Below are 27,454 nucleotides of genomic sequence, written 5' to 3' on the forward strand. Positions count from 1 at the left end.
CCACTTGTCTCCTTCGGGGTCAATCTTGCCTAATATTCCTCTCACCTGGTTCGTGTCTCTCTCGAGTCTTATGAACCAAACCTTTTCTTCCTCTTCCCTGTTTCCAAATACTACCACACATCTGTTCCTTTCTACAGTTTCTCTCACTATTTTCTCTTTTTTCTTCAGTATTTTCACTACATTTTCTTCCATTTCTTTCTTGTTCATTTCCCTTTCTTCCTGGATGATCTCTCTTAAGCTGACCACTTCTTTCTGTTCTTCTTCTACGTGTGCCCACTTTGCCTTATGTTCTTCTAATACATTACTCACCTTCTCCGTTTTATTAGTACTCTCTTCTAGTTTCCTCCTTAGTTCAACATTTTCCTGCTTCAAATTCCTAATCTCTTCGTTGGCTGTTTCACTGGACTGGATCAGACTCTGTATGGTAGTTTCCGTATTTTCTGACACATCCTTTATCACTAGATTCTCTACTTTCTTTTCGAGTTCACTAATCCTCATAATTAATGTTTTAACCAGGTCCATGACATTGGTATTAGCATCAAACCCTTGAAATTCTAGACCCTCATTGTTTATATTTTCGGCCCTGTTTGATGTTGGTTAAATACCAAAACAGCTGTTACCGAAAAAAAACTACAAACATTCATGTACAATCTAGTCAATAAATCTTTACATTTTTGGTAGTCTATTAACTTTCATTATTTTGAATTTAAATCAAGACCTTAGGAGACAGGACAGACAAAATTCCTGAAACTACTTAAGGTTAGCAGCGATGGCTGGGACGTCTGCTCTCTCCAGCTGTTCGTTCGTGTTTGTGTGAGGCAGTTTGTGGAGTGAGGAGGAGATGCAAGGGTGTGCAAGGGACAGCATGGTGGAATGATGAGGTGAAATGAGCTGTGGAACAAAAGAAGAAAGCATATAGTGAATGGTTAGCAAGTAGTGGTAGTGGCGACGATGAGAGTGAGAAGAGAGAGGTATATGTAAGCAGGAGAAGGGAGGTTAAGAGACTGGTGAAGGACAGTAAGAAGAAAGTGGATGAAGAGTTTGGGAGGAATCTGAGTGTGAAATGGAGGGAGAGTAAGAAATTGTTTTGGAAGGAGGTAAAGAAAGTAAGGCAGTGTGAAAGAGGAAATAGTAGGGGAGTGAAAGATAGGAATAATAGATTGTTGGTGGAGAAGAGAGAAATTGAGGAGATGGAGAGAGCACTCTGAGGATTTGTTGAATGTAGAGAGTGAGAGCAGTGCGAGTATAAGTGGTTGGGGAATGGCTGGGAGAAGAAGAGATGAGAGGAGGGAGGAAGAGATCAGTAGGGCGGAAGTAGTGGAAGCGATGAAGAAGATTAAGTTGGGAAAGGCCCCAGGAATTGATGGAGTGTGTGGTGAAATGCTTAGGTATGGGGGTAAGATTGTTGTGGAGTGGATATGGAAGTTGTGTAGATTGGCTTGGGAAGAGGGAAGGGTTCCAGAGGACTGGAAATCAGGTATAATTGTTCCTTTATTCAAAGGAAAAGAGGAGAGAAAAGTATGTGGTAACCATAGGGGTATTTGCCTTCTTAGTGTGACTGGTAAAATATATGGTAGAATTCTCATTGATAGGGTTAGGCATATGACAGGGGAGCTAGTTGGAGAAGAACAAGGGGGATTTAGGAAGGGAAAAGGGTGTGTGTAGATCAGATATTTGTTCTAAGATGTTTAGTGGAGAAGTATCTAGAGAAGGGAAGGAAAGTGTATGCTGCCTTCATGGACTTGGAGTAAGCTTATGACAGAATAGATAGGCAAGGTATGTGGAAGGTATTAAGAATATATGGAGTGGAGGGGAAACTGTTGAGTGCTGTGAAGAGTATACGAGGGAGCTAGGGCTACAGTGTGAGTGGATGGTGAGCTGAGTGAGTTCTTTGATCTCAATGTGGGACTAAAACAGGGTTGTGTGATGTCTCCATGGCTGTTTAATATATACATGGATAGGGTTGTAAAGGAGGTGCAAGGTAGGGCAGTGGATGTGGGGGTGGCTCTAATGAATGAGGGTGAGATTTGGAAGATTCCAGTGTTGCTGTTTGCTGATGATACAGTATTGTTGTGTGAAGATGAATGGGAGTTGCAAGGTTTGGTGAATGAATTTGGGACAGTGTGTAGGAGGAGGAATCTGAAAGTTAATGTAAACAAAAGTAAAGTTATGGTGTTTGAGAGGAATGAAGTCACAGAGTGTGCAGTGAGGTTGGATGGTGAGGATATGGAGAATGTGAGTGCATTCAAGTACTTGGGTAGTGTGATGAGTAAGGATGGAACTTTGGGGGGTGAAGTGTGTGAAAGGGTACAGCAGGGAAGGAAGGTTGTTGGTACACTGAAAGCAATGATGAGAAATAGGGAGGTGAGTATGGAAGTTAAATAGTCACTGCATGATAGTATTGTGATCCCTACCCTGACGTATGGAAGCGAGGCGTGGACCTTGCAAGAGGGGAACAAGTCAAGAGTGAGAGCAGTGGAAATGAGTTACTTGAGAGGAGCACGTGGAGTGACGTGGAGGGAGAGGTTGACGAATGAAAAAGTGAAGGAACGTTGTGGGGTGGATGTGACTGAGAAGATTAGGAGAAATACACTGAGGTGGTTTGGACATGTGAAGAGAATGGAGAATGAAAGACTGACTAAGAGGGTGTATGTAGGTGAGGTGGAGGGAGGGAGAGGGAGGGGTAGACTGAGGATGAGGTGGAGGGATGGAGTAGAGAGGTATATGAGGGAGGGGGGGGTGAGTTGGAGGGAGGGTAGTCAAATGGTGGGTGACAGAGTGACTTGGAGGCGTTTTGTCTGCGTCCACCCTTTGCGGGATTAGGGCGTCGGGCTATAGATAGATAGATAGATAGATTACCAAATTCGTAAAGCGAGCAGTTATTCTTCACTAATTATATATACAAGTGGAAATACATGTAATCACTCTCCCTATAATTAACAGCATGTTGATTATTTTCATGCTATGTAGGCTAGCACATTAATCAGAGAGAGCAGACAATCCACCATCTCCTTCCTGTGTATCCTCGTACATGTGAAAAATCCATTTGGTAATGCATTATTCTGATTCATTACCAAACAAATTTTTCATTACCAAATTGGCCCACATTTGGTAATGAAAAATACCAAATGGCAACCCTGACAGGGGAGGGGGGGAGGTGGGAGGAAGGAAGGGGTGAAGGGACCGTGGTGTAAACAGCTGTTCGGCACCGCGTGGCTATTTCAAATTACGGGTGGGAAAAAATTAGGATTTTCTTGGGATTTTTTTCTTTTTTTGGCCATTTTTGGGTTCCAAAGGGCCAGGCCCACAATGTCTGGTAAGTGGGGTGTCCGAAAAGCGGGCATCTGGATAGTACAGGGATTACTGTATTTTTTTCTGTAATCTTTCAATCTATACCATATATAGTTATAATTATCATCTGCATCTATTTGTTTTACAGGGAGGGGCACTAATCCTCCACCAACCCCACTTGACACGTAGGGATGCCAACAGCATCTGGTGTTCCCAGGCGGTCACCCATCCAAGTACTAAGCAACGTTGGGTCTGGTTAGTACTTGGATGGGTGACCGCCTGGGAACACCAGATGCTGTTGGCATCCCCACGTGTCAAGTGGGGTTGGTGGAGGATTAGTGCCCCTCCCTGTAAAACAATTAACTCTAAGCCCTTGGCCACCCCGTCTGGGATACATGGCGTCTGGCAATGAATGAATGAATGATGAATCTATTTCCCCTCCTAAAAATGAGTGATATAAGATCCACAAACAAGAAAGTAAAAAAGTGATGGCACTACGAACAGAATGCCTGGACCACACACCAAATTATTCACACATCCTTCATGTCCTCAAATACTGGCTCCATCCCACAAACTTTACCATTTGCACATTTTTTTTGTTTTTTCATCATTTCACTTTACACACACCAGCATAAAAGGCAATCCACTGATTATCAAGCAAAACGGCAATACCAAACCCATGTCACGTTCTCATCCATATAAATTCATCTAAATAGCTTGACCCATGTCAGTTCCCTAGCTTCATCAACTCCCATACACTACATTACCTCCATACACGCTCATTTACCATCTGTCCACCTTCTTGGTAAACCATGTCTCTTTGCACCTTGAAACTTGTTCACATACGCCCTTTTCACCATCCTATTTGGTGCTGGGGAGAAAGAAGCCTTCAAATGATGGGACTGATACAACTGCCCAGCTTGTTTCCAGGTTATAAAATGTCCTTCATCTCAATCCTTGTTCCCTAAAGGAGGATGACGGATTGTTGGAAAAGGAGAACATTCTGCAGTCCATTGGGTTTATATTCAATCAAGCATGGGGCAACAATAACAAAAATAACATATTCTCCATATAACCATACCATCTAAACACAGTTCCTCTTCAACTCTAACGTTAAAGCATGGGGCAATATTAACAAAAATAACATTCTCTATATGACCATACCTTCTAAACATACCTTCTTTACAATCCTATTGTTAAAGACTTCCTTACTAAACATCTACCATAAATCACATTATTTCTTATCCTATTCAATCTATGAAATCCACACATATCTGGACATGCCTTTGGCTTTATTATATCAGATAATCAGGGGACTACTGTATACAGCAGAAACTCTTTGGTTTGGATCCCGTTAGTCTGGATTTCCAATAATTTGGACAAAATTTTTAAAATATGAATTCCAAAAGTATGTTTAAACTAATTCTAAAACCATTTTCACAAGCAGGGTGGAAAGTGACTATCATTTGTTTGATCTCAGCTCACGCTAGGTTGCAATAAGGGTCCCTTTGTTTAAACACACACGAGCATTCACCATCAACTAAACAACTTTTTTTTTTTTTTTTTCCCTGTACAGTATTTCAAAAATCATTCTCCTTACCATGGCTCTTAATGCAAATGGACCCTCTGGGAAGACTAAAGATGTCAAGAGGAAGTGTGTAACATTACGTAATGTTGGTAGTGAATATTTTGGATAAATTAGAAGCTGATGTTTCTGCATGAAAATGCGTGATAAAAGTGTGGTACTGTATCACCAAACAAAGTGTATCAAGCATCAAGAAAAACAAAAGGAAAATTAGGTAGCTTGCTTTAAAGTGTGATATTAAAGTGAATGTGGTGAAATTAAAAGAAAAACTCTTAAACTGCCATTGGACATGACGCGAACTAGAAGATTGTATATAAATGGTACATACAGCAGGAATCATGGGGAGTGATATGTGAGTACAATACTGTTATTTCACACACTGCAGAGGGGTTAGGAAAACCTCAGCAGACCTTCGCTACCCTCCCTACCCAGTGCAAGGCATGAGTGCTACTCAATCACCACACAGTGGACCACTAGACACCTGTTTCCACAACATCACAATCTGGCAATTTCATGCCAAAAATTTTCGGTGCTGAGGATTACTGTGCTTGATAAATTTTGAATTTAACAGATTCTAGCACACTGTGATGGACAAAGAATAATTCTTGGTAAAAAAAAAAAAAAAAATTATGAAAACGTCTGTGAACTTAGCCTGTCAGGTGAGCCACATACTAGGTTACCATAGAAGCCCTGAACACCTTGCCATACAATGATGGTGTGGCAGTCCACCTCAGTAAACTGGATGTTATAATGCTTAAGTTTTTCGTTCCATTATTAAACACAAAGACGCATTGCTATACATGACAGCTTAACAGTATTTTGCTAAGACTACATCATAAAATAACTGTGATGGAGTGGTAAGTTCAGCTTTTAGTATAAGTACAAAGATAATTTTAAAATTGTGCTGGTCTATGAACCTGTCTGTCTTGCGCGAGGCAACTGCGTTGGGTCGGTCTATTCACTGAAAGCCAATGTTCTAACCTAGCAGTTTAACTAAATCTAACCTAACCCAGCTTAACTGTACTTAATAATTTAACCATACCTAGCCTAACCTAATCTCCAGTTGGGAAATGGGAAACGAAATCGACCTTCGAGAACATTACTTCCATTATGCCGTAAACAATCGTAGGTATGCCTTACCTCGTGCCGTACCGACTAATTTATCACAAAACCCACCCCCAAAACCCGACAAATCTTTTTTTTTTTTTTTTTTTTTTTTCCCTCAAACCTCAGCTTTTTATGAGAAACATCGAAAATTCATAGAGACATCGCTCACCTGAGGTTTAAAATGCCACTACCCTCACCTGGCTCAGTTTTCAATGGGGTCTGGCTCCAGAGAAAATGTGTTCTATGGGAGGGGTAACTATTCCAAACCACTCATAATAGATATTTATTTTTTTATTTGGTACGAATTTATATGTAGTACAAGAGTAATTGGTTTTCACAAAGTAATACAGGTGATATAAGTGTTGTTTCACTCACCAAACACATCAACATACTGCACCTTTTTTGGCGACATTACCTGATCATCATTTCTGACTGTTTCTTCCTCTAATGCTAGGTAAACTTTGTCCTCCACATTGTCATCGATTGGGGAATCACTCTGACCTTGAATTTCGTACCATGGAGCGACATGTCTTTACTGGCCAACTCACTGTTAACAGGTGAGTTGTCGAGGCATGTGGGGAGGGGGGTGTCACATGGGGTAAGGAATTTCCCTGCCTGGCATCGGGTAGAAGAAGGTGTCCCGTGTATACATACCAAAAATCACGCGTGAAATTTGAAAAATTTGCAAATGATGGACCTTGCAATAGCAAAACATTCATCGTACGTTGTGGGGACTGAGCGAGAAAAAAAAGAGTTGCAACATGCATCGTATGTTGTGGGTACGGGGCAGGTTAAGGAACGTGATGATAATAACGGGGAAAATTTTCATAAGGTCACCAACATTTATTTAAAATAAGAAAATATAGAATAAACTGAAGGGGGTCGGCCCTCAGTGGTTTTCGATGAAAAGACTCACCAACTGTGTGCATGACTGGTTCATTTACACAACCACATGATGACAATCATATAAACACACATTGATTGTAGCAGATTTCATCACAGGACTTTTAAAAAATTCTTTACTTTAGTTCACTTACGTAAAGATGGGCCTGAAAATAGTGCAGTGTATAATGATGTTTAGGCCATTTTCAAATCCCTTCTATCTATCTATCTATTATCAGGGTGGCCACAAACAAATTGGTTCCATGTTGCCCTGTCCCCCACCATTTCACTGCCCTGCTCCCAGCTCACACCCCCCTCTCTCATATACCTCTCCACTCCATCCCTCCATCTCATCCTTGGCCTCCCCCTCCCTCTCCCCCCCCCTCCACCTCACTCACATACACTCTCCTCATCAGTCTCTCACTCTCCATCCTCTCCACATGTCCAAACCACCTCAGTGTGTTTCTCCTAATGCTTCCTATCACATCCACATCCTACATGGGCTTTATTCCTTAACTGACCCTAATTTACACTGCAGTTCCTTGCCTGGCCATTACCTCTACATAATACAGCACTACAAACTTTGTTCAGTTATTTTCATATATATGTTATATACATGTATATATACAGCTACCGCAAATTGACTTAGGACCTCCCCCACAAGGTATTAAAAAACACAGAAATCATAGTATATCACAATGTTTGCTTCATGAAATACCATTCATTAATATGAAATCATGTTTCCCTTGTTTTTCTGGACCAGCTGGATGCATTTCAACATGGAATCATTTACATCTCTAAAGTAATCTTTGCACCAAACATTTGTCAGTTCAGTCTTGAGATTGTCCAGATTGTGTGTCTTCTTCTCTGCCATGATTTTCTTCATCTTTGCTCAGCAGTTTTATATCGAATGTAGATCCGGACTGTTCCCATGCCAGTTGAAGACCTCATTCCGATTATCCTGAAGCCATTTTGTCACCTTTCTTGACTTGCAACATGGAGCTGAATCATGCATGAAAAAGTCGCACCCATGAATAGCAAAAAAGTTTACCAAATGATCTTTCAGAACTTGAAAATACCAGCCACCATTCATCATCAAGTTCTTAGGAAGAAAGTAGAGGCTTCTCTTTTCCATTTCACCTGTGAAACACCCCCATACCATTACTGATTGTGGGTGCTTAACAGCTGGCACCGTGTGAGCAGGGTCATATCAACTACAGGAGACAGGGCGATGAACCTTGGCGGAACGCATCTGGTAAACTTGAAATGTGCTTTCATTGAAAAACATAACTTTTCTCCACTCATCCGATGTCCAGTGTGCATACTTCTTGGCAAACTGAATGCGCTGCTTCTTCATGCGGTCAGTGAGATGCAGACAGTATGGCAAACCCAGCTCCTTCTGCAAGCGTGTTGGATAGTTCGAATTGAGACGTAACAGCTGGGGATGCATTCTCTTCAATTCTGCTGCTGTCAGTTGAGGATTCTTGATTACTTCCCTCTTCAGAAGCATATCTGTACCTCTGGAAGCTGTCCTCCTCTTTCCATAGCCATGCTTGTGCTCTGATACGACATCAGGTGGCAGGCTGTGCACTGCAGCAAGAATCTTCATGACAGTCAACTTTGCATGTCCAGTTTGTTCACCAATCATGTTGACAGGGGCATTATCCTACCTCCATGCAATATTACGGCCCCTCTCACCCCTTGAGCAGTACTTTCCAGGCATGACAACTCGACTCTAGGAAAATAACAGGGCAAACAGTAATGCATACGAAAAAAGAGGGAGGTGCAAGCTCGGAATGATGGGAACATACTGTATACTTCCACTCTAGCTTCTGGGCAAGCATCGACATGCTGAGTGTTTCACCACCCCCTGCCAACACCAGAGGAGTTGCCAGTTACTTCATGCCCAAAAAATTCACTAGGTAGAGGTAGAAACACAAAGCAAAGACAGACAACTCTCTCATAGTAATTCTGCGTGTAGCTCCTAAATCGATTTGCAGGGGACATAAAGCAGAGACAGACAACTCTCCCGTAGCAATTCTGTGTGTCGATCCTAAATAAATTTGCGGTGGGTGTGTATATACTGTATGTATATGTATATATACGGTGCTCGTCAGAAGTATTGAGCGCCCTGCGTCCCTCCTACGAAATAACCTTTCAACATTGAAAGAACACATAAATGCTGTAATGCATTTTATTTACCTTTAGTGCTTCGTAGGGTATCCTTTACACTTCTTCACAGACCAGAGATGTCTTGGAAGTGAAAGGGTGAGGTTCCTGAGGTGCTGGAGGGGTATTTTGTCCCAGGAGTCAAGAATGGCAGCTTCCAGCTTAGGCAGAGAGCTCACGTCCTTCCCTTGGAGATTCTTCTTTACGAGGTACCAGAGGTTTTCTATCGAGTTGAGGTCTGGGCTATTGCTTGGTGAGTCTTTCATGAATGATACCTTGCAGTCACGAAGCCAATTGGTGACCGATTTGATCTTATGAGCAGGTGCACCGTCCTGCTGAAACACTCGTGCACCTGTGAGCTTGAAGGACTCAGGTAAATGATCACAAAGAAGCTCCAGATAAACATCCTGATTCACTCTGCAGTTCTTGGGAAGCACAACAAGCTTCCCCAAACCTTTACCAGAAAAACAACCCCATACCATGAGTGAATCAGGGTATTTAACTGTGCTTTCCACGTAACGGGGGTCAAGCGGGTCACTACCTTTGCGCCGATACACCCGTGCTCCTTGATTACAGGTAACACTAAACGTTGCCTCATCAGACCACAACACTGACAACCATTGCTCCTCACCCCAGTTAAGGTATTTGTTAGCAAAGGCAAGCCTACGAAGTCGCTGGTAACGTGTAAGAAGAGGCTTTCTCACAGGCCTGTGACTTGTGTAACCAAGTTCATGGACTCTTCGAGACACTGTGCGCACAGAAACCTCACCAAACACTTCCAGGCTGCTCTCCTTTATTCTCCTTGCACTCACACTTGGATTAGACTCCACTGCACATTTTAAAACATTAACAGACCCCGGGGAAGTTTTCCTGGGCCTACCAGACCGCGGTTTCTTTGTGGGAATGTCACCACTGTTTTCCACTCGAAAATGGGCGCAACACCTATGCACTGTCAATCGAGCCACACCAACCAATTCACTAATTTCCTTCGTGGGGTGGCCTGCCTCCTTTAGAGCAATGATCTGGGATATGATTTCATTCGACAGTTCACGCGTAGGTGCCATAACAAAGTGGCGAAAGCCAAAACACTGCAGGACACTCGGTAAAAAATGGCGCAATAAGAGAAGGAGATGTGGTGGAGTTCCTCTCTCTCACGCAGCCTGTAGGCAACTGAGGCGGGAACCAACCAGCACGCAGTAAGGCCTCAAGCTCCCGTGATGTCATGCTAGTGCCTCAAACATCTGGCTCAATTTTTAGTACCAAAAACGGGTGATTCTTTTTTGGCCATAAGTATTGCGCGCCCTGCCATAGGCGCTCGATACTTCTGACGAGCACTGTATGTGTGTGTGTGTGTGTATATATATTTATATTTATAAATATGAAATTAGTGAACAAATACCATATGTAGAAACTGTTTTTCATATGGGATGGAGATCATCCAGATAGTTCGGACGACTGGCAAATCTGGACAACCCTTCCCCCCATATAGTCTGGACTAAGGATGTTCTACTGTACAGTATATACAGTATATATACATAAGAAAGGCATAAAACAACAACGGTGATTCTGAGCAGTTTCCTGCTACTTTCACTGCCTAGCAGGGATGCACTGAAGTTAGAAGCTACCCATAACCCAAACTCCTCAGCCTTGGACCCCTTCCTTAACACCTAACCAGTCCTCATTATCAGTGAAGGTGAGTGCATAATGTTGCATTTCTAAGGTCACTGTCTTATGTCTGTTCTAACTCTGAACAGTGTGATATATATATATTGTATGCGCTGGTGTATAAGCTGATCTGGCACATAAGTCAACCCCTAATATTCTGAGATGAAATTCAGGTTTAGGCCAATATTCACCAGATAAATCGACCCTCAGAATAAGGCACCACCATTTCCATCTTCCTGTCAAACCAAGTCCAGTATAAGGTTAAGGGTTGGTTCTTCCAGTAACTATGTCAACGTCATGCCTCAGCTAAACTATTGCCCAAGTTTCATTGGTTATTACTCAGACTGATGTTCCTTACCTGCTGTCACCTATATGTTACTTTCTTCATACTTTCAAAGGTTTATATGTAAGAATACCGGTAATTTTGGTTACAGTAATCACTGTATCTTCGTTAACGTCTGCTGGAAGTGGCTAGTTGCAGTAATTTGTTGGACAGAACTTATGAGTTGTTGGAGGTATTGCATCAACTGTCCATGTTGGACTCCACTACAGTAGTTTCCATACTGGTAGGTTCCACAACGTAGTCTTTCTTTCTATATGAGGCGCTTCAAGCCAAAGGGGCGACAGTGCATTTTGCTTATTTTTGGTAATTAGTTGTTAAACTTTGACATGGCTAATTATACAATGGTAAAATTATACTTATATGCATTTTATTGTTTAGCATGAAAGTGCTAGCCAAGATAATTAAAATGGTGGTAAACATGACATGTTTAAAATATATTACAATTTGGTAATTAGATGTCAAAGCAAATAAGCAAAATGCATGGTCACCCCTCTGGCTCAGAGCGCCTCATATTATCTTTGTTACTGAAAATATGAAATTTTCAGCTATTACGTTAGAATTTCCATTACATGACTATTACAAATGTGGTGTGCAACCGATCACATATCAAAACAGTTTGAAACACATGTTTCTATCCATGGAAAGCCTACAGCAACAGAGTATCAGATTCACCGTCTCGAATAGCCGTTACCTAGCTGGTGTTTGTTTATGTTCCTGGAAGGGCTCACAGCATAAGATACTCCTCACATTTAAGGTGTAAACACTGGTAATTACTAGTAACCATGATTTGTTTTTATTAAAACCATGTCTCGGATACAAAAATTAACCACGTAACAGGTAGTACTATATATAAAGCCTGGGTCTATCATAAAATTTGTGGTACAAGACTAGCATGACAGAATTAGTAGCCTACCGAATGGCTGTAGGCCTGCTAGTAGTGATACTTCCCTCCTTCGGTACATGCCACGGCCTTATTTTTGTCTATGCCATGTACAGTATCGACATTATTATGCTCGACATATTGGTCACCCCCTAGTTTCTCAGAGATTTTTTTGCAATTAAAATGTTGACTTAAACACCAGCATATACGGTATATGTTTTTGGAAAGCATATCTATCTATCTACTGCCAGATGCCTTAATCCCATATGAAGTGGCCACAAACAAATCGTCTCCATGTCACCCTGTCCCCCGCCATTTCACTGCCCAGCTCCCAACTCACACCCCCATCTCTCATATACCTCTCCACTCCATCCCTTTATCTCATCCTTGGCCTCCCCCTCCCCCTCTCCCCTCACGCACATACACTCTCTTTGCAAGTCTCTCACTCTCCATCCTCTCCACATGGCCAAACCACCTCATTGTGTTTCTCCTAACGCTTCCTATCACATCCACATCCACTCCACAACGCTCCTTCACATCCTCGTTTGTCAATCTGTCTCTCCTTGTGACTCCACATGCTCCTCTCAAGTAACTCATTTCCACTGCTCTCACTCTTGACTTGTGACCCTCCAACAACGTCCAAGTTTCACTACCCTACATTAGAGTTGGTATTACAATACTGTCATGTACTAACTTTTTCACTTCCATGCTCACTTCCCTGTTTCTTATAACTGCTTTCAAAGAACCAGCAATCTCTCTTCCTTGCTATACCCTTTCAAGCACTTCACCCTCCAAACTTCCATCCTTACTCCTCACACTACCTAAGTACTTAAATGTACAGTACTCACATTTTCCACTTCCTCATCATCCAACTTCACTGTACATTCACTGACTTCACCTCTCTCGAAGACCATAATTTTACTCTTCCCTACATTCACCCTTAGATTCCGTTTCTTACATGCTCTCCCAAACTCATCCACCAAGCCTTGCAGCTCCCTTTCGTCTTCACTTAACAACACAGTATCATCTGCAAACAACAGTACAGGGAGTGTCCAAACACTGCCCTCTCTCATTAGGGCCACTCCAACATCCACTGCCCTAACTTGTATCTCTTTTATAACCCCATCCATGTACAGACTGAACAACCATGGAGACATAAAGCATCCCTGTTTCAACCCAACCTTCAAACAGAAAAATTCACTCAGTTCACTATCCACATGCATTGCAGCCTTAGCACCCTCATACACACTCTTCACAGCATTCAACAACTTCCCATCTACACTGATTCTTAATACTTTCCTCAATCCTTGTCTATCCACCCTGTCATATGCTTTCTCCAAATCCATGAAGGCCGCATACAATTTCTTTCCATCCATCCATCCATCATCCAATCCTACATTGCCCCACGAGGAGCATAGAAGCCCGGGGCTAGGCAGCTGGTCCTGACATTTAAGATGAGAGTGACCAGCCTCACTCATCCCTGAGCGGCTTTACATAAGTAATCAACCCCAACCATCCCTTGGATATAAACCCTTCTCTAGAAACTTTTTAACTAAAGATCTAAGAATGAATATCTGATCTACACAACCTCATCCCTTCCTTAAATCCAACTAATTCCTCTGCTGTTTTCATAACTCTGTCAATAAGTATCCTACAATATACTTTTCCTATTACACTAAGAAGACAAATGCCCCTATGATTACCACACATTTCTTTTTCCCCTTTCCTTTGTACAAGGGAATAATTATACCTGACTTCCAATCCTCCAGGACTCTACCTTCCTCCCAGGCCAATCTGCACATCTTCCACATCCATTCTACTACTATCTTTCCCCCATGCTTCAGCATTTCACCACACACTCCATCAATTCCTTGGGCTTTCCCCATTTTGACGTTCTTCATTGCATCCACAACTTCCATCGTACTGATTTCTTCCTGTCTTCTCATCTCCCTCCTTCTCCCAGCCATTCCCTAGCCACTTATACTCACATTACTTTCATTCTCTATGTTCAACAATTCCTTAAAATGTTCTCTCTATCTCCTCACTTTCTCTCCCCTCTCCACTAGTAATCTACCATTTTTACCTTTCAATCCCCTACTAACTTCATTGCCACCCTGTCTAACTCTCTTTATCTCTTTCCGGAACATTATCTTACAGTCCCTCCACTTTACACTCAAATTTCTTCCAAATTCCTCATCCACTCTCTTCTTACTCTCTCTTACTAATCTATTTACCTCTCTCTTTCTTTCTACATATAACTCTCTCTTCCGCGTCTCAACTTCTTCCACGCCCCTATTTCTCATCCATTCATTATATGCTTTCTTCTTTTGGGCCACAGCCTGTCTCACCTCTTCATTCCAGCATGCTGTTCCTTGCAACCCCTTTCATCTTCTCTTCATCCCACACACCACCTCACATGTTGCACATATTTCTTTTGTGAACATCTTGCACACACCTTCCACGTCCCCCATCTGTTCCAATTCATATTTACCCAATCATTCTTCCATTTCTCTCTTACAGTCTGTCTTTTTCTCATCCTCTTGTAACCTTTCCACTCTCCTTGCAACTACTCCTTCCTCACATCCTTCCCTTCTTCTATTTCTCCATTTTACTTGGAACTTGAAAGTCCACTCCCCCAACCTCTATATGCTCTTCCATCCATTACACACCTTCACATCCTTTCATCCACACACATATAATCAATCACTGCCTTCCTTTCATTCATATCTTACTAATAAGCATATCAGTAAGCATATTTGGCCATAGGTGAGATTAACACCTTAGGTCCTATAGAATGGGTTTCAATTGTCTGTCAGATTTCATAATGTAGTACTGTACCTCTGATTAATACATTAGCCATACAGCTCAGGGAATGATTATCTTTTAACCTATATACTTACAACATGATTTCTGGCTGCAGATTCGTAAGATCCTTCCTGAGTACATATGGAGGGTTAGACACTACTAGGTCATATGTGTCATGGGGCAGTGAGACTGAGGCATTACTGGTTACCTTCCCTTCCACCAGTGTCATGCGCCCCAGCACTCCCACATCGTTAGCATTTTCTTCTGCTAAGTTTACTGCAATCCGACTCTGGTCCACTGCCACACACTCTATCTGAAATTCTAAATTTGGTTAAATTTGTCTGATGCCTTTTGTTTAACAACTAAGGTGGTCTTTCTTCTTTATTCAGAAGTTTTAAGGTCATCCAGCTTTGTAATTATTATTATTCTGACCCTAGGAAATAACATTACTAATAATAACAATAATGTACAAGAAGTATTCAACAGATAAGAAAAAAAAAATCTGACATCATTATCATTATATCATCTCCATTTTTATTTCTTTAAAGGAGTAGTTAGGGTCCAAAGATAAAAACAGAAACACATAAAAGTATATTATCAACTAACAACTAAACTACTGGTTTACATCCATTCGCTCAAATAATTCAAGCCGTGAAATCTTCAGCATCGCCAAATAGGCAATGAACCACATAAACATGGGCTTTCTATATATATATATATATATATATATATATATATATATATATATATATATATATATGTATAAAAAAAAAGGGGGGGGGTAGCAAGAACTGATTCATTCTGTAATTCTTATCACAATCATCACTATCATTATCAACACCACTATTCCAAAAAATGGGTGAGGTAGGATCAAGCAACAATGAGAAAGCTTCAGCGTGGGTGAACTACCAACAGCAATCCCTGGGAAATGGGTTGCTTAATCACTCATGCATCACTCAAGCCATCATAACCCTGGCTCCAATTCACAGGCACATATATCTACAAACACATTTGTAATCATTTTCATAAATGCACTTTACCTACATGTCTTGGGTAGTCATTCTGTTGAATACCAAGTTAAAATAGGAGTGCTAAATCTTTGCTTCTCCATACTGTACATAGTGCATTCATCCATTTCGATTCTTTGTCACTTCATCAGCCTCACTGACTTCCATACCTCAATTTCTCCCACTCTAATTTAACACATCAATCAATCTTCTTAAAGTACCATGCTTGCCCCTACCTTTGGACTTACAAACACCTATTTCACCATCCTATCTATATTTCATTTATCTACAGCCAGATGCTACAGTCCCATAAGGGGTGGCCATTTGTCTTTGTGTTAGTTGTTTTACAGGGAGGGGCACTAACCCTCTGTCAACCCATTTGTTGACAATCTGGGAACTCATATGGGTGGGTTATATGGTTGCCACCCAGCACTGTACATGGTGACCTGGCTTACAGGAAACCATTAGGCTTATCACTATAAACCCACCTGAAAGGGAAAGAAGAGTACTGAAATTAAAAGCGACAGGAAAGATGGGAAAAATAGGAAGCGAGGAAGGCAGACACTGAAAAAGAATGACAAAGGCAAAGGAAGAAGTAGGCAGCAATACATTGACACGATGATAGTCACCACCACCTACCATTATCACTCTCTTTTGTTATGTTCATACTACCCTAGCATGCACTCTCTTACCATTTTGATCAATAGTCTCCCTTACTCAACATCTTTCACACATCACTCTCAACTCTGTACAACCAACACACACACTGTTTAACAATTCCATTTCAACTGCTTACTTTTCATTTCTCATATTCAGGTCATTCCAATGTCTCACATCCATACATTAACCTTCTCAGGGCTTTCATGTGCACTTTATACATATGAACTACTTCTCCTGTTTGGAGTTCTCTTATGCATTAAACATGCGTGAAGTCTGTACTTTTATACGTTTTACAAGTTTAGTTGCATGAGTGCTTTCATACACACTATGCTTTCATTAAGTTACCTTCATAAACACTATTACTACTCCTATGCCACTTGATGTTTTTCAATGACATTTACAGCGCTAAAGTTAAATGGATGTACACTACAGTTGGCAACAGAAATTTGTCCCTATCAGCCTTCCTGCTGCAAGCCTTTTGATCTGGTAACCCTTTGTGAGATGTAGTTTAGCTGCCTGGTATGGTTTTAAGTGGCTAAAGGTTAAGGTCTGTGATACAAGGTAATATACAAATCTATTGAATATAATATTAATGTGCTGCTGATTTATGCTGTTATGCATGAAGAATCTTTAGTATGAACTCAAGATGCACAGGATTATTTTTGCTGATGTTGCCAGCAAGTATCATATGAAAAATGACAATATTTTCAGTACTAATGATGAGGTAACATGACATAAATTAAAAAAAACAAACATTACAGAAGCAACTACAGTGAATGCTATGTGATACTGAAAATCCTCAATTATCCATTATAATTCAATGAAGCCCTAAGCCAGTTAAAGTGAAATGCCAGATATTGCATATCTGGCACAACATGCAACTTTGAGCCAGATATTGTGATCCTATCTGTCTCGATCCTCTATCCTAAAAACTTTACCATGAGTAAAAGATGAAAACTAAGCACATAAAAACAATACAGTAATGATACAGTGCAATAATAAAGTACTGTACATAGTGTACTTATTGTATGTACCCAACCAGTGTTAGCATCGATGGTGAGAAACAGCACTGGAAGATTTGCACTCATAAACAGTACAGTACACAATACAGCACAGTTGTAGTGCAACAATCGCAATAGGGCACTGGGACATGAGCAACGACAGGCCATTAGCTTTGCAATACAATACAGTACACTAGCTTGAACACAGGAAACCAAAGAGTGAGTCAAAGCACCAAGGTTTGGCAACTACATGGTCAGAAGAGCAGTAGCACACAGGCACGTCTTGACTCTATGACATCCATGGATGAGAATGAGAGCGCGGTGGTATTCTTGGCGTGCAGGATAAGCCACACCCACAATGGATTCTGATTGGCTGTCACGTAGCGGGCGTTTTCATTGGCTCTGAGTTTGGCATTTCTTCTGGAGCCAGTTGGCCACTACTTACAAGCCAGCTGAGATCCCTCAATGCCAGATATTGCAAAGGATTGCCAGTTAAGTCATAGTTCAGCACCAAATATTGCATAAAATTGCCGAATATTGCTTTAACAGAGCCAAGATAGCAGTGCCGGATATTGCATTGGGCTGGATATTGTGACAACGGATAACTGAGAGTTTACCATAACACAGTACTGTACATAATGCATATAAATAGAGACAGAGAGAGAGATACGTATACAGTATATTTCCATCCATCATCCAATCCTACATTGCCCCATGAGGAGCACAGGTGCCCGAGGCTAGGCAGTTGGTCCTGACATTTAAGATGAGAGTGAACAGCCTCACTCATCCCTGAGTGGCATTACATGAGCAATAAACCCCAACCACCCCTCGGATATAAACCTTCACTGGCTCAATCCGACTGGAGCGCAATAATTACCCACTAAACCACCAGGTGCATATATATATATACATACAGTAGGTTCGCACAGTGCGCATCATCACAGTGCGCGATTCGCATTGTGCGTGAGTGACCAAAAATCATAACCAAAAACCCTTGAATGCACAAATTTACCGCACAGAATGCGAGGCAGAGGCAAGGAGTGGCTCAAAAATGCCATTTTCTATTAGTGTGCAACAACCCCTCACACAGCGTTTCATGTGTCGTCATGTTGATGCACAGAAATTCCCAGGCATTCTACTGTTGAGGATGAAGAGGATGCAATGTCAGAAGTGTCAGCATTGGACTTTGAAGGGTTTATGGCCGACGTGAGTGACTTTGATGCTCCTGGGGAAGGTGCTCAAGAGGAGTCTGTGGAGGGAAGTGTTGGTGAAGTGGGAGGTGCGTCCAAGGCCTGGAGGGGCTGGGTTTACGATGGAAGAGTTGAGGGGTAGGATGGGACTGGAGTGTATTGGTGTTGTGATGAGGAGAGGTAGATTGAGATGGTTTGGATATGTGGAGAGGATGGGGGATGATAATTGGGTGAGGAAAGTGAGAAGTGTTAATATTGGGGGTGGGATTATGAGGGGTAGACCAAGAAAGACATGGGACGAGGTCATTAAAGTGTGATCTCAGGGTTAAGGGACTGAACAGGGAGGCTGCAAAGGATCGTGCAGCATGGAGAGCCGCCATTAGGTGACCAAGGCCGACACATGCAAGCATGTTGGAGCCTTTAAAAACGAACGTATACAGGCTCAAACATGTTTGCATGCATCAGCCTTGGTCAACTAATAGTGACTCTCCACCTTGATCAATCTCCAGACACATCTCTATTCAGTCCCTTAACCCTCAGGTAACACTAATGACTTTGTCCCAGATCTTTTCAGTTTGCCTACAGCAACCAAACCCTACATGTTCAAACATCTCACCTTCTGCACCCAGTTGTTGTCCTCCATCTTCTCCACATGCCCAAACCATCTCAGTCTATCTCTTCTCATCACAACACGAATACATTCAAGTCCCACCCTTCCTCTCAACTCTTCATACGCAATTCTAATTTGTGTTGCTACAGAAACACTTCACTCCCTATAACTTTCACAACTTTAACTATCCTCCTATCAGCCCTCCTGACCAAGAGGTAGTCAATCTAGCTACTGTTACTCCCTGACTCATTTGTAATCAGTCTAGCATTTCTTTTCCAAAAAGCCATGTTGCATACAACCATGTTCATGTTCACTGCTTCTCCAAACTCTAGTACACACTCATTTTTTGCATTCCATCTACCATATACATATCCCTCATATCCTTCATACCCTTGTGGTGATGCATACACATGACCATTAAACTTCCATCCCAAAGCTAAAATTTCATCGTCTCTCACACCACCTACCACACATACAAAATCATCCCAGAATCCATCTTTTTCTTCATTGTCCAATCTGACCTGTGGGGCATAAGTCAATATTATTGTAACCAGGAGCTGTCAAACAATAATTTCAATGCTATAATCCAAATTATCCATTTCTCTTCAACAAGCATGCCGTGTAAGTTGTTCTGGGTGGTGAGATTCAGTAGCAGTAGTACATGTTATGTTCAGCGTACAACTACCAACAGTGATTTACCTACCAATAGATTTTTACTGTTTTGCAGAGAGAGAGAGAGAGAGAGATTCTTTTTTTTTGGGGGTGGGTGGGAGCTACTACACCAACTGTGCTATAAAGTATTATGCTGTGAATAAGAATCTATCAACAGATTCAGGAACTTTAATTTCTCAGAGCATGTTGCCCCTTTTTTATTTTATCCCTATTACAATCAAAGCAACTATCAGAAAAAAGGCATATGAAAGTTCCAATACTAATGTACCAGTTCTCAAAATTTAAATTATCATATGCATAGAAAAAAGTATGTTATGATGAAACACATCCCTTCCTCAGAGTGACTATATATAGCCTTCAAATTTTGACTTCAGGATCTATGACTTCCTTATCCATCAAGACCTGGGAATGTAATCCCCCCCCCCCTTTTTTTAATTAATCTTAGACGGTATACTGTAGTGATCCCTTGGTTATCGCACATACTTGGTATGATGCCTAATGCATGATAATAAAACTGAAGGAGTATGTATAGTTGTGAGTAAAAGATGGAAGAAGAGCATAAGAGAGTATGGATCTGTTGGGTCAAGGATTGTGTGGGTAAGATTGAAAGTTGGAATACAAATGTGGGCGACTGTGTGTGTATATGCGCCAACGCAGGATCGTGCTGGCAGAGTGAGAGAAGAGTTTTGGACAAATGTGGAAGTGTGCATGGAAAAGTTTGGAAGGAATGAGAGAGTGTTTTTGATCAGTGATATGAATGGTAAAGTAGGGAATGTGAAGGTGGATGGAATAGTTGGTGAGTGGGGTGTGCCTGCTGAGATAGATGAGAATGGAAGTGCATTAGTGGACATTTGTGCTGGGAGAGGGTTGGTGATAGCCAATACCTTCTGCAGGCACAAAATGATCCACAGGTATACATGGCGAGTGATTAGAAGGGTGGGTGGTGAACTGAATGAAAGGAGGGCAATGACTGATTATGTGTGTGTGGATGAAAGGATGCAAAAATGTGTAATGGATGCAAGAGCTTATAGAGGTTGGGGGAGTGGACTTTCTGACCACTACTTGGTGGTGGCAAGAATCAAGATCCATTTACGATGGAGAAATAGAAGAAGGGAAGGATGGGAAGAAGGAGTATTTGTAAGGAGAGTGGAAAGGTTACAGAAGGACGAGAAATAGGCAGTGTATAAGAGAGATATGGAGGAACGATTGGGCAAATATGAATTGGAGCAGATGGGGGACGTGCAAGGTGTGTGCAGCATATTCACAGAAGAAATATGTGCAGCATGTGATGTGGTGTGTGGGATGAAAAGAAGACGGAGGGGTGTGCAAGGAACAGCGTGGTGGAATGAAACGGTGAGACGGGCTGTGGCACAAAAGAAGAAAGCATATAATGAATGGATGAGAAATAGGGGCGTGGAAGAAGTTGAGATGTGGAAGAGAGAGTTGTATGTAGAAAGAAAGAGAGGTGAAAAGATTAGTAAGAGAGAGTAAGAAGAAAGCGGATGAGGAATTTGGAAGGAACTTGAGTGTAAAGTGGAGGGACTGTAAGAAAATGTTCTGGAAAGAGGTGAAAAGAGTATGACATGGTGGAAGTGAAGTTAGCAGGGGGTGAAAGATATAAAATGGTAGATTATTAACGGAGAAGGGAGAAAAAGTGAGCAGATGGAGAGAACGCTTTAAGGAATTGTTGAACAACATAGAGGATGGAAGTAATGCGAGCATAAGTGGGTGGGGAATGGTTGGGAGAAGGAGGGAGGTGAGAAGACAGGAAGAAATCAGTAGGATAGAAGTTGTGGAAGCAATGAAGAAAGTTAAATTGGGGAAAGCCCCAGGAATTGATGGAGTGTGTGGTGAAATGCTGAAGCATGGGGGAGAGATAGTAGTAGAATGGATGTGGAAAATGTGCAGATTGGCCTGGGGGGATGGTAGAGTCCTGGAGGATTGGAAGTCAGGTATAATTATTCCCTTGTACAAAGGAAAAGGGGAAAAAGAAGTGGGTGGTAATCATAGGGGCATTTGTCTTCTTAGTATAATAGGAAAAGTGTATGGTAGGATACTTATCGACAGAGTTGGAGAAAGAACAGAGGAATTAGTCGGAGAAGAACTGGGAGGCTTTAGAAAGGGAAGAGGTTGTGTAGATCAGACATTCATTCTTAGATCTTTAGTGGAAAAGTTTCTAGAGAAGGGAAAGAAGTTGTATGCGGCTTTCATGAATTTGGAGAAAGCATATGACAGGGTGGACAGACAAGGATTGTGTAAAGTATTAAGAATATATGGAGTAGATGGGAAGTTGCTGAATGCTGTGAAGAGTATGTATGATGGTGCAAAGGCTGCAGTGAGTGTGGATGGTGAACCGAGTGAATTTTTCTCTTTGAAGATTGGATTGAAACAGGGATGTGTCATGTCTCCATGGTTGTTCAATCTGTACATGGATGGGGTAATAAAAGAGGTACAAGGTAGGGTAGATGATGTTGGAGTGGCCCTGGTGAGAGAGGGTAGCGTTTGGAAACTCCCTGTACTGATGTTTGCAGATGATACTGTGTTGTTGAGTCAAGACGAGGGAGAGCTGCAAGGCTTGGTGGATGAGTTTGGGAGAGTGTGTAAGAAATGGAATCTAAAGGTGAATGTAGGTAAGAGTAAAGTGATGGTCTTTGAGAGAGGTGAAGTCAGTAAATGTACAGCAAGGTTAGATGGTGAGGAATTGGAAAATGTGAGTACGTTTAAGTACTTGGGTAGCGTGATGAGTAAGGATGGAGGTTTGGAGGGTGAAGTGCTTGAAAGGGTACAGCAGGGAAGAAAGGTTGCTGGTTCCTTGAAAGCAGTGATAAGAAGCAGGGAAGTGAGCATGGAAGTGACAAAGTTACTACATGACAGTATTGTGATACCAACTCTAACGTATGGAAGTGAAGCTTGGACACTGCTGGAAGGACACAAGTCAAGAGTGAGAGCAGTGGAAATGAGTTATTTAAGAGGAGCCTGTGGAGTCACATGGAGAGACAGGCTGACAAATGAGGATATAAAGGAGCGTTGTGGTGTGGATGTGGATGTGATAGGAAGCATTAGAAGGAATACATTGAGGTGGTTTAGCCATGTGGAGAGGATGGAGGGTGAAAGACTTAATAAGAGAGTGAATGTGAGTGAGGTGGAGGGGGGAAGAGGGAGGGGGAGGCCGAGGATGAGATGGAGGGTTGGGGTGGAGAGGTATATGAGAGAGGGGGGTGTGAGTTGGGAAAGGGGCAGTGAAATGGTGGGGGACTGGGCGACGTGGAGGAGATTTGTTTGTGGCCACCCCAAACGGGATTGAAGCATCTGGCAATAGATAGATTGATAGATAACAAAAGCACTGAATCTATGGGATTTACCTTAATAGGTAATGCGCACCCCAATCATGTGCCAAAATTTTCTCTTTAATAACAATTTTGCCCCACTAAATACACACATACAGTCATCCCTTAACATCCGCGGTTTTAACATTCACGGTTTTGAATATCCGCAGATGGCTACAGAAAAAAAAAAAATCTCATTGAACTCTGCTGACACTTAAACATTATCCCAGGCACAGTTTGTGGCTGTATTAGTACAGTAATGGCATTATCCAGTGAATGAAATAAATTATAACACTCTTCCTTTTGGAGGGAGCTGGGATGAGCACAGTAGTCAGAAAAGGCCATGCAGGAGTACACTATTCATTATTCTTAACTTTTAGTGTTCTTGTATTAAATAAAGTAGTTGTTTAGTGTTCTTGTATTAAATAAAGTGGTTGTAAACATGCACATAGCGTTTTTCTTTAGTTACATAAGGAAATGGGTGGTACAGAGGTGTTTTTAAGGGGGGGAAGCAGATATCCGTGGATATTTAACATTTGTGAGTGTCTCTGTTACCTAACCCCCATGAATGTTAACCCTTTCAGGTCTCCTGGCCACTATAGTGGCTTTCTCGGTAGAGGTCTCCTAGCCACTCCTGTGGTAGCATATTTAGGCATGAATGAAAACTGTTGTGTGAGGCTGGTGAATGAAATAAGGATACGAGCCGCTCCTCAAACCCCTCTGCTTCTATCAGGCATGTGCAGATCACAATATTTTAGTTTAAACAGCCTGGGAAGAGCTAATCATGGTTGAACACACACACACACACACACACACACACACACACACACCTGAGAAACTCATCTTCTATCTATCTATCTATTGCCAGACGCCTCAATCCCGTTTGGGGTGGCCACAAACAAATCGCCTCCAAGTCGCCCTGTCCCCCGCCATTTCACTGCCCTGCTCCCAACTCACACCCCCCTCTCTCATATACCTCTCCACCCCATCCCTCCATCTCATCCTCGGCCTCCCCCTCCCTCTTCCCCCCTCCACCTCACTCACATACACTCTCTTCGTCAGTCTTTCGCCCTCCATCCTCTCCACATGGCCAAACCACCTCAGTGTGTTCCTCATAACGCTTCCTATCACATCCACATCCACACCACAACGCTCCTTTATATCCTCATTCGTCAGCCTGTCTCTCCACGTGACTCCACAGGCTCCTCTTAAATAACTCATTTCCACTGCTCTCACTCTTGACTTGTGTCCTTCCAACAATGTCCAAGCTCATCTTCATTCTTCATAAATGCAGCTGCTCTCTCTCTCTCTCTCTCAAGGTTCTGTTGGAGTGAATAGTGTCAGTGCAAAGTATGTGTTTACTGTGAAATAAGTATTATAAAAAAAATACACTGGAACATATTTAAAGAGAACACCCGCAGTAGGCCAGTTGGCCTATGCTGGGCAACTCCTTTTAAGTGTGGATCTGCATGCTAGAGAGAGAGAGAGAGAGAGAGAGAGAGAGAGAGAGAGAAAGAGAGAGAGAGAGAGAGAGGTGAGGAGTGACCACTTGTCCCCTGGGAATGACCAGCCCCCCCCCTCTCTCTCTCTCCCTCTTTCTCATTCAAGGTTCTATAGTAGTGAATAATAATGTCAGTGCAAAGTATAACTTAACTTTGATATAAGTATTATAAAATAAATAAAACATTGGGACATATTTATAGAGAACAACTACAAGAAGTCCCCTCGAGATGTCAGCATGTGGAACTGTCATTAATTCCCTGAGGGCCAATTAACGTCCACCTTCATACTTGCCTACACCTTCTGCCACAATTATCGCCAAGGATTCCACAATATTTCTCCTCATCTTTACTTTCCAATTCAGAGCATACCATTAGTCATGATAATGATTGCACGCACACACACACACACACACACACACACATATGAGAGAGAGAGAGAGAGAGAGATGCTAGATGGGGGAGGGAGGGGGGAGAGGAGAAAGGAGGGAAACAGGGGTTTACAGAGAGAGAGAGACAGAGACAGAGACAGAGAGAGGGTAGATGGGGGAGGGAGGAGGGAGACAAGAAAGGAAGGAAGCAGAGGTTGAGAGAGAGAGAGAGAGAGACAGAGAGAGAGGGACAGAGACAGACAGACAGACAGAAAAAGGCAGTAGATGGGGGAGGGAGGAGGGAGAGAAGAAAGGAGGGAAGCAGGGGTTGAGAGAGAGAGAGAGACAGAGACAGAGACAGAGACAGAGAGAAGGGATTAATCCCCAAGCTAGACCTCATCAGATCATATAGCCCTGCTAGGGTTACAGGAGAGTGCTACTCCTCCCAGCACAGCAGCAACCGGGAGGGGCGCGAACTCGCAACCTCACGATTACGAGCGCGACACCCTACCACAGAGCTACCGCGCTCCCCTGAGAAAGAGAGAGAGAGAGAGTGAGAACTTGTCCCCTGGGACAGCAGGTGTGGGAAGGATGGGGATTGGGGGGTACAGCTCATATGGACGAAGATTTAGTGGAAATATCGAAAAGGAAAAAGAAACTATCAGCTCAGTCATAGAGTGTCCAACTTTCAATGTCCATGACTGTACCATGCATTTATTTGTTACCAGGCGGACACACATGTGTAGCGAGTGTTGCCTTTTTCATTATCATATGATTGTTAGTGTCTCCATACTTTTTCTGATTTATATTTCATGAGATTCTCACATTTCCTGGTTATACTTATAACACTATCAATTTTGAGAAACAATTAATATTTGATCTCTGTCTCTACTGCTGCCTGTAAGTACACAGGATGACAGAGTTGGCAACAGTTAAATAAACATACGTACATACAAGAGGCAACCTCGTAGGCTTACCCCCATGTAGTCACCCCTACAGCCTTTGACAATACTAAGCAAAATAAGAGCAAAGTATAACAGTCAGTAGTAACTAGTAAGTAAGTAGTTTTATATGGATCTTGTAACTGTTTAGTTTGTTTTTTGTAAAGAAAACATCTCAAGAATCATTCACAAATCACGTGAGATATAATGTACATATATTAGTGCACTGTTTTTTATGGAAAACATGAAAACAAACAACACAATCATGTTGCCTACACACTAAGAAATCACCTAACCACCGAGATGGCAATACTCCTATGCTACCACACACCACTTGCTATGCAAGTGGATGCTCTCATCCAACCAATGCAGCACTTATATAGTGAGTAGAGCTCTAATGTTTTATAGGCACATGTGTATTACTTCCTTGTGCATGAATAAGATATTTTTTTCTTTATTTGCAAACCTTGACTTAAAAAAAAAAAAAGCGTCTCTCAAACATGACCTTGGGACCTATTTGAGACCTGAAAGTGTTAAGGGATGACTGTACTGTTATGATAAGTATCAGAAACACACATGCATGATCAGGTTAATTGAAAATGATGAAAAGGGAACAATAAGGAAGAAATGCATACCATGTAGGGTCCAGAGATGGGCTTGAGGTAAGGAGTTCTGAGGCTAAGGGGTGGAAAGTTAGTGGTCTCCACCACCTCAGATTAACTTCGGTTGCCATATCTAAACTGTCAAAATATTGGACACCTCCACTGAAACCCATGCTCCCCCTGCCCCCCCATCACACACTTTGGGTCCTGGACGTTATGAAACCTTTACAGGTACAGTAAGGTCCCGGGTTACATCGGAGTTCCGTTCCTGAGACATGACATAAGTCGATTTTGTAACTCGAGTTTCTGACTGCACATCGTACATTTATTCCTCAAGGGAGCGAGTTTGGGGGTTGGGACGTGATGTGAAATATGAGGGACAGGCAATGCAGGTTGGATGAGACGAGATGATGATGAAGGGAGAAGAGAGATAGAAGTGAGTGAAAAGGGAAGAAATGAGAGAAATTGAAGGAAAAAGAGACGACAAGGGAAAAAAAAAAAGAGGGAGAGGATAATGGAATGGAGAAGGGGGAGAGTATATTAAAGGGATGAGAAGGAAGAAAGGAAGGGAGGACAAAAGCGGAGGGGGGGGGGGAAGGAAGCATGATGTGTGGGGTGAAGAGAAGGATAAATGGGTGTAGGAACTTGGAAAACAAGGGAATAAAGGGAGGTGGGAAGAAAAGAGGAATGGGGAGGGAAACAAGTAATAGATGAGGGATTAAGGATTAGTGGGGAAATGGATGGGAAGGGAAAAAAATGAGGACAAGAGGGGGGATAATAGAGGAGGGGAGGGAGTTAAGGAAGGAAACAGGAATGGGGAACCGACAGGGGATGAACAAAGGAGGGGA

General features: G+C 42.2%; 1 protein-coding gene across 1 annotated transcript in view; it reads right to left on the bottom strand.

Annotated features, from left to right (window-relative positions):
* The window catches only part of HemK1 (HemK methyltransferase 1), a 190,536-nt gene that overhangs the window by 45,002 nt on the left and 118,080 nt on the right, over positions 1-27,454 (bottom strand). Inside the window, exon 5 of the mRNA XM_080286109.1 lies at positions 14,823-15,040. Coding sequence (XP_080142235.1) covers positions 14,823-15,040 — 218 coding nt within the window. The remainder of the gene's footprint in view (positions 1-14,822; positions 15,041-27,454) is intronic.

This window comes from Coenobita brevimanus, chromosome 110 (assembly GCF_032717465.1).
Source record: "Coenobita brevimanus isolate Jiangsu-jjx chromosome 110, ASM3271746v2, whole genome shotgun sequence".
In the NCBI taxonomy this organism is placed as follows: domain Eukaryota; kingdom Metazoa; phylum Arthropoda; class Malacostraca; order Decapoda; family Coenobitidae; genus Coenobita; species Coenobita brevimanus.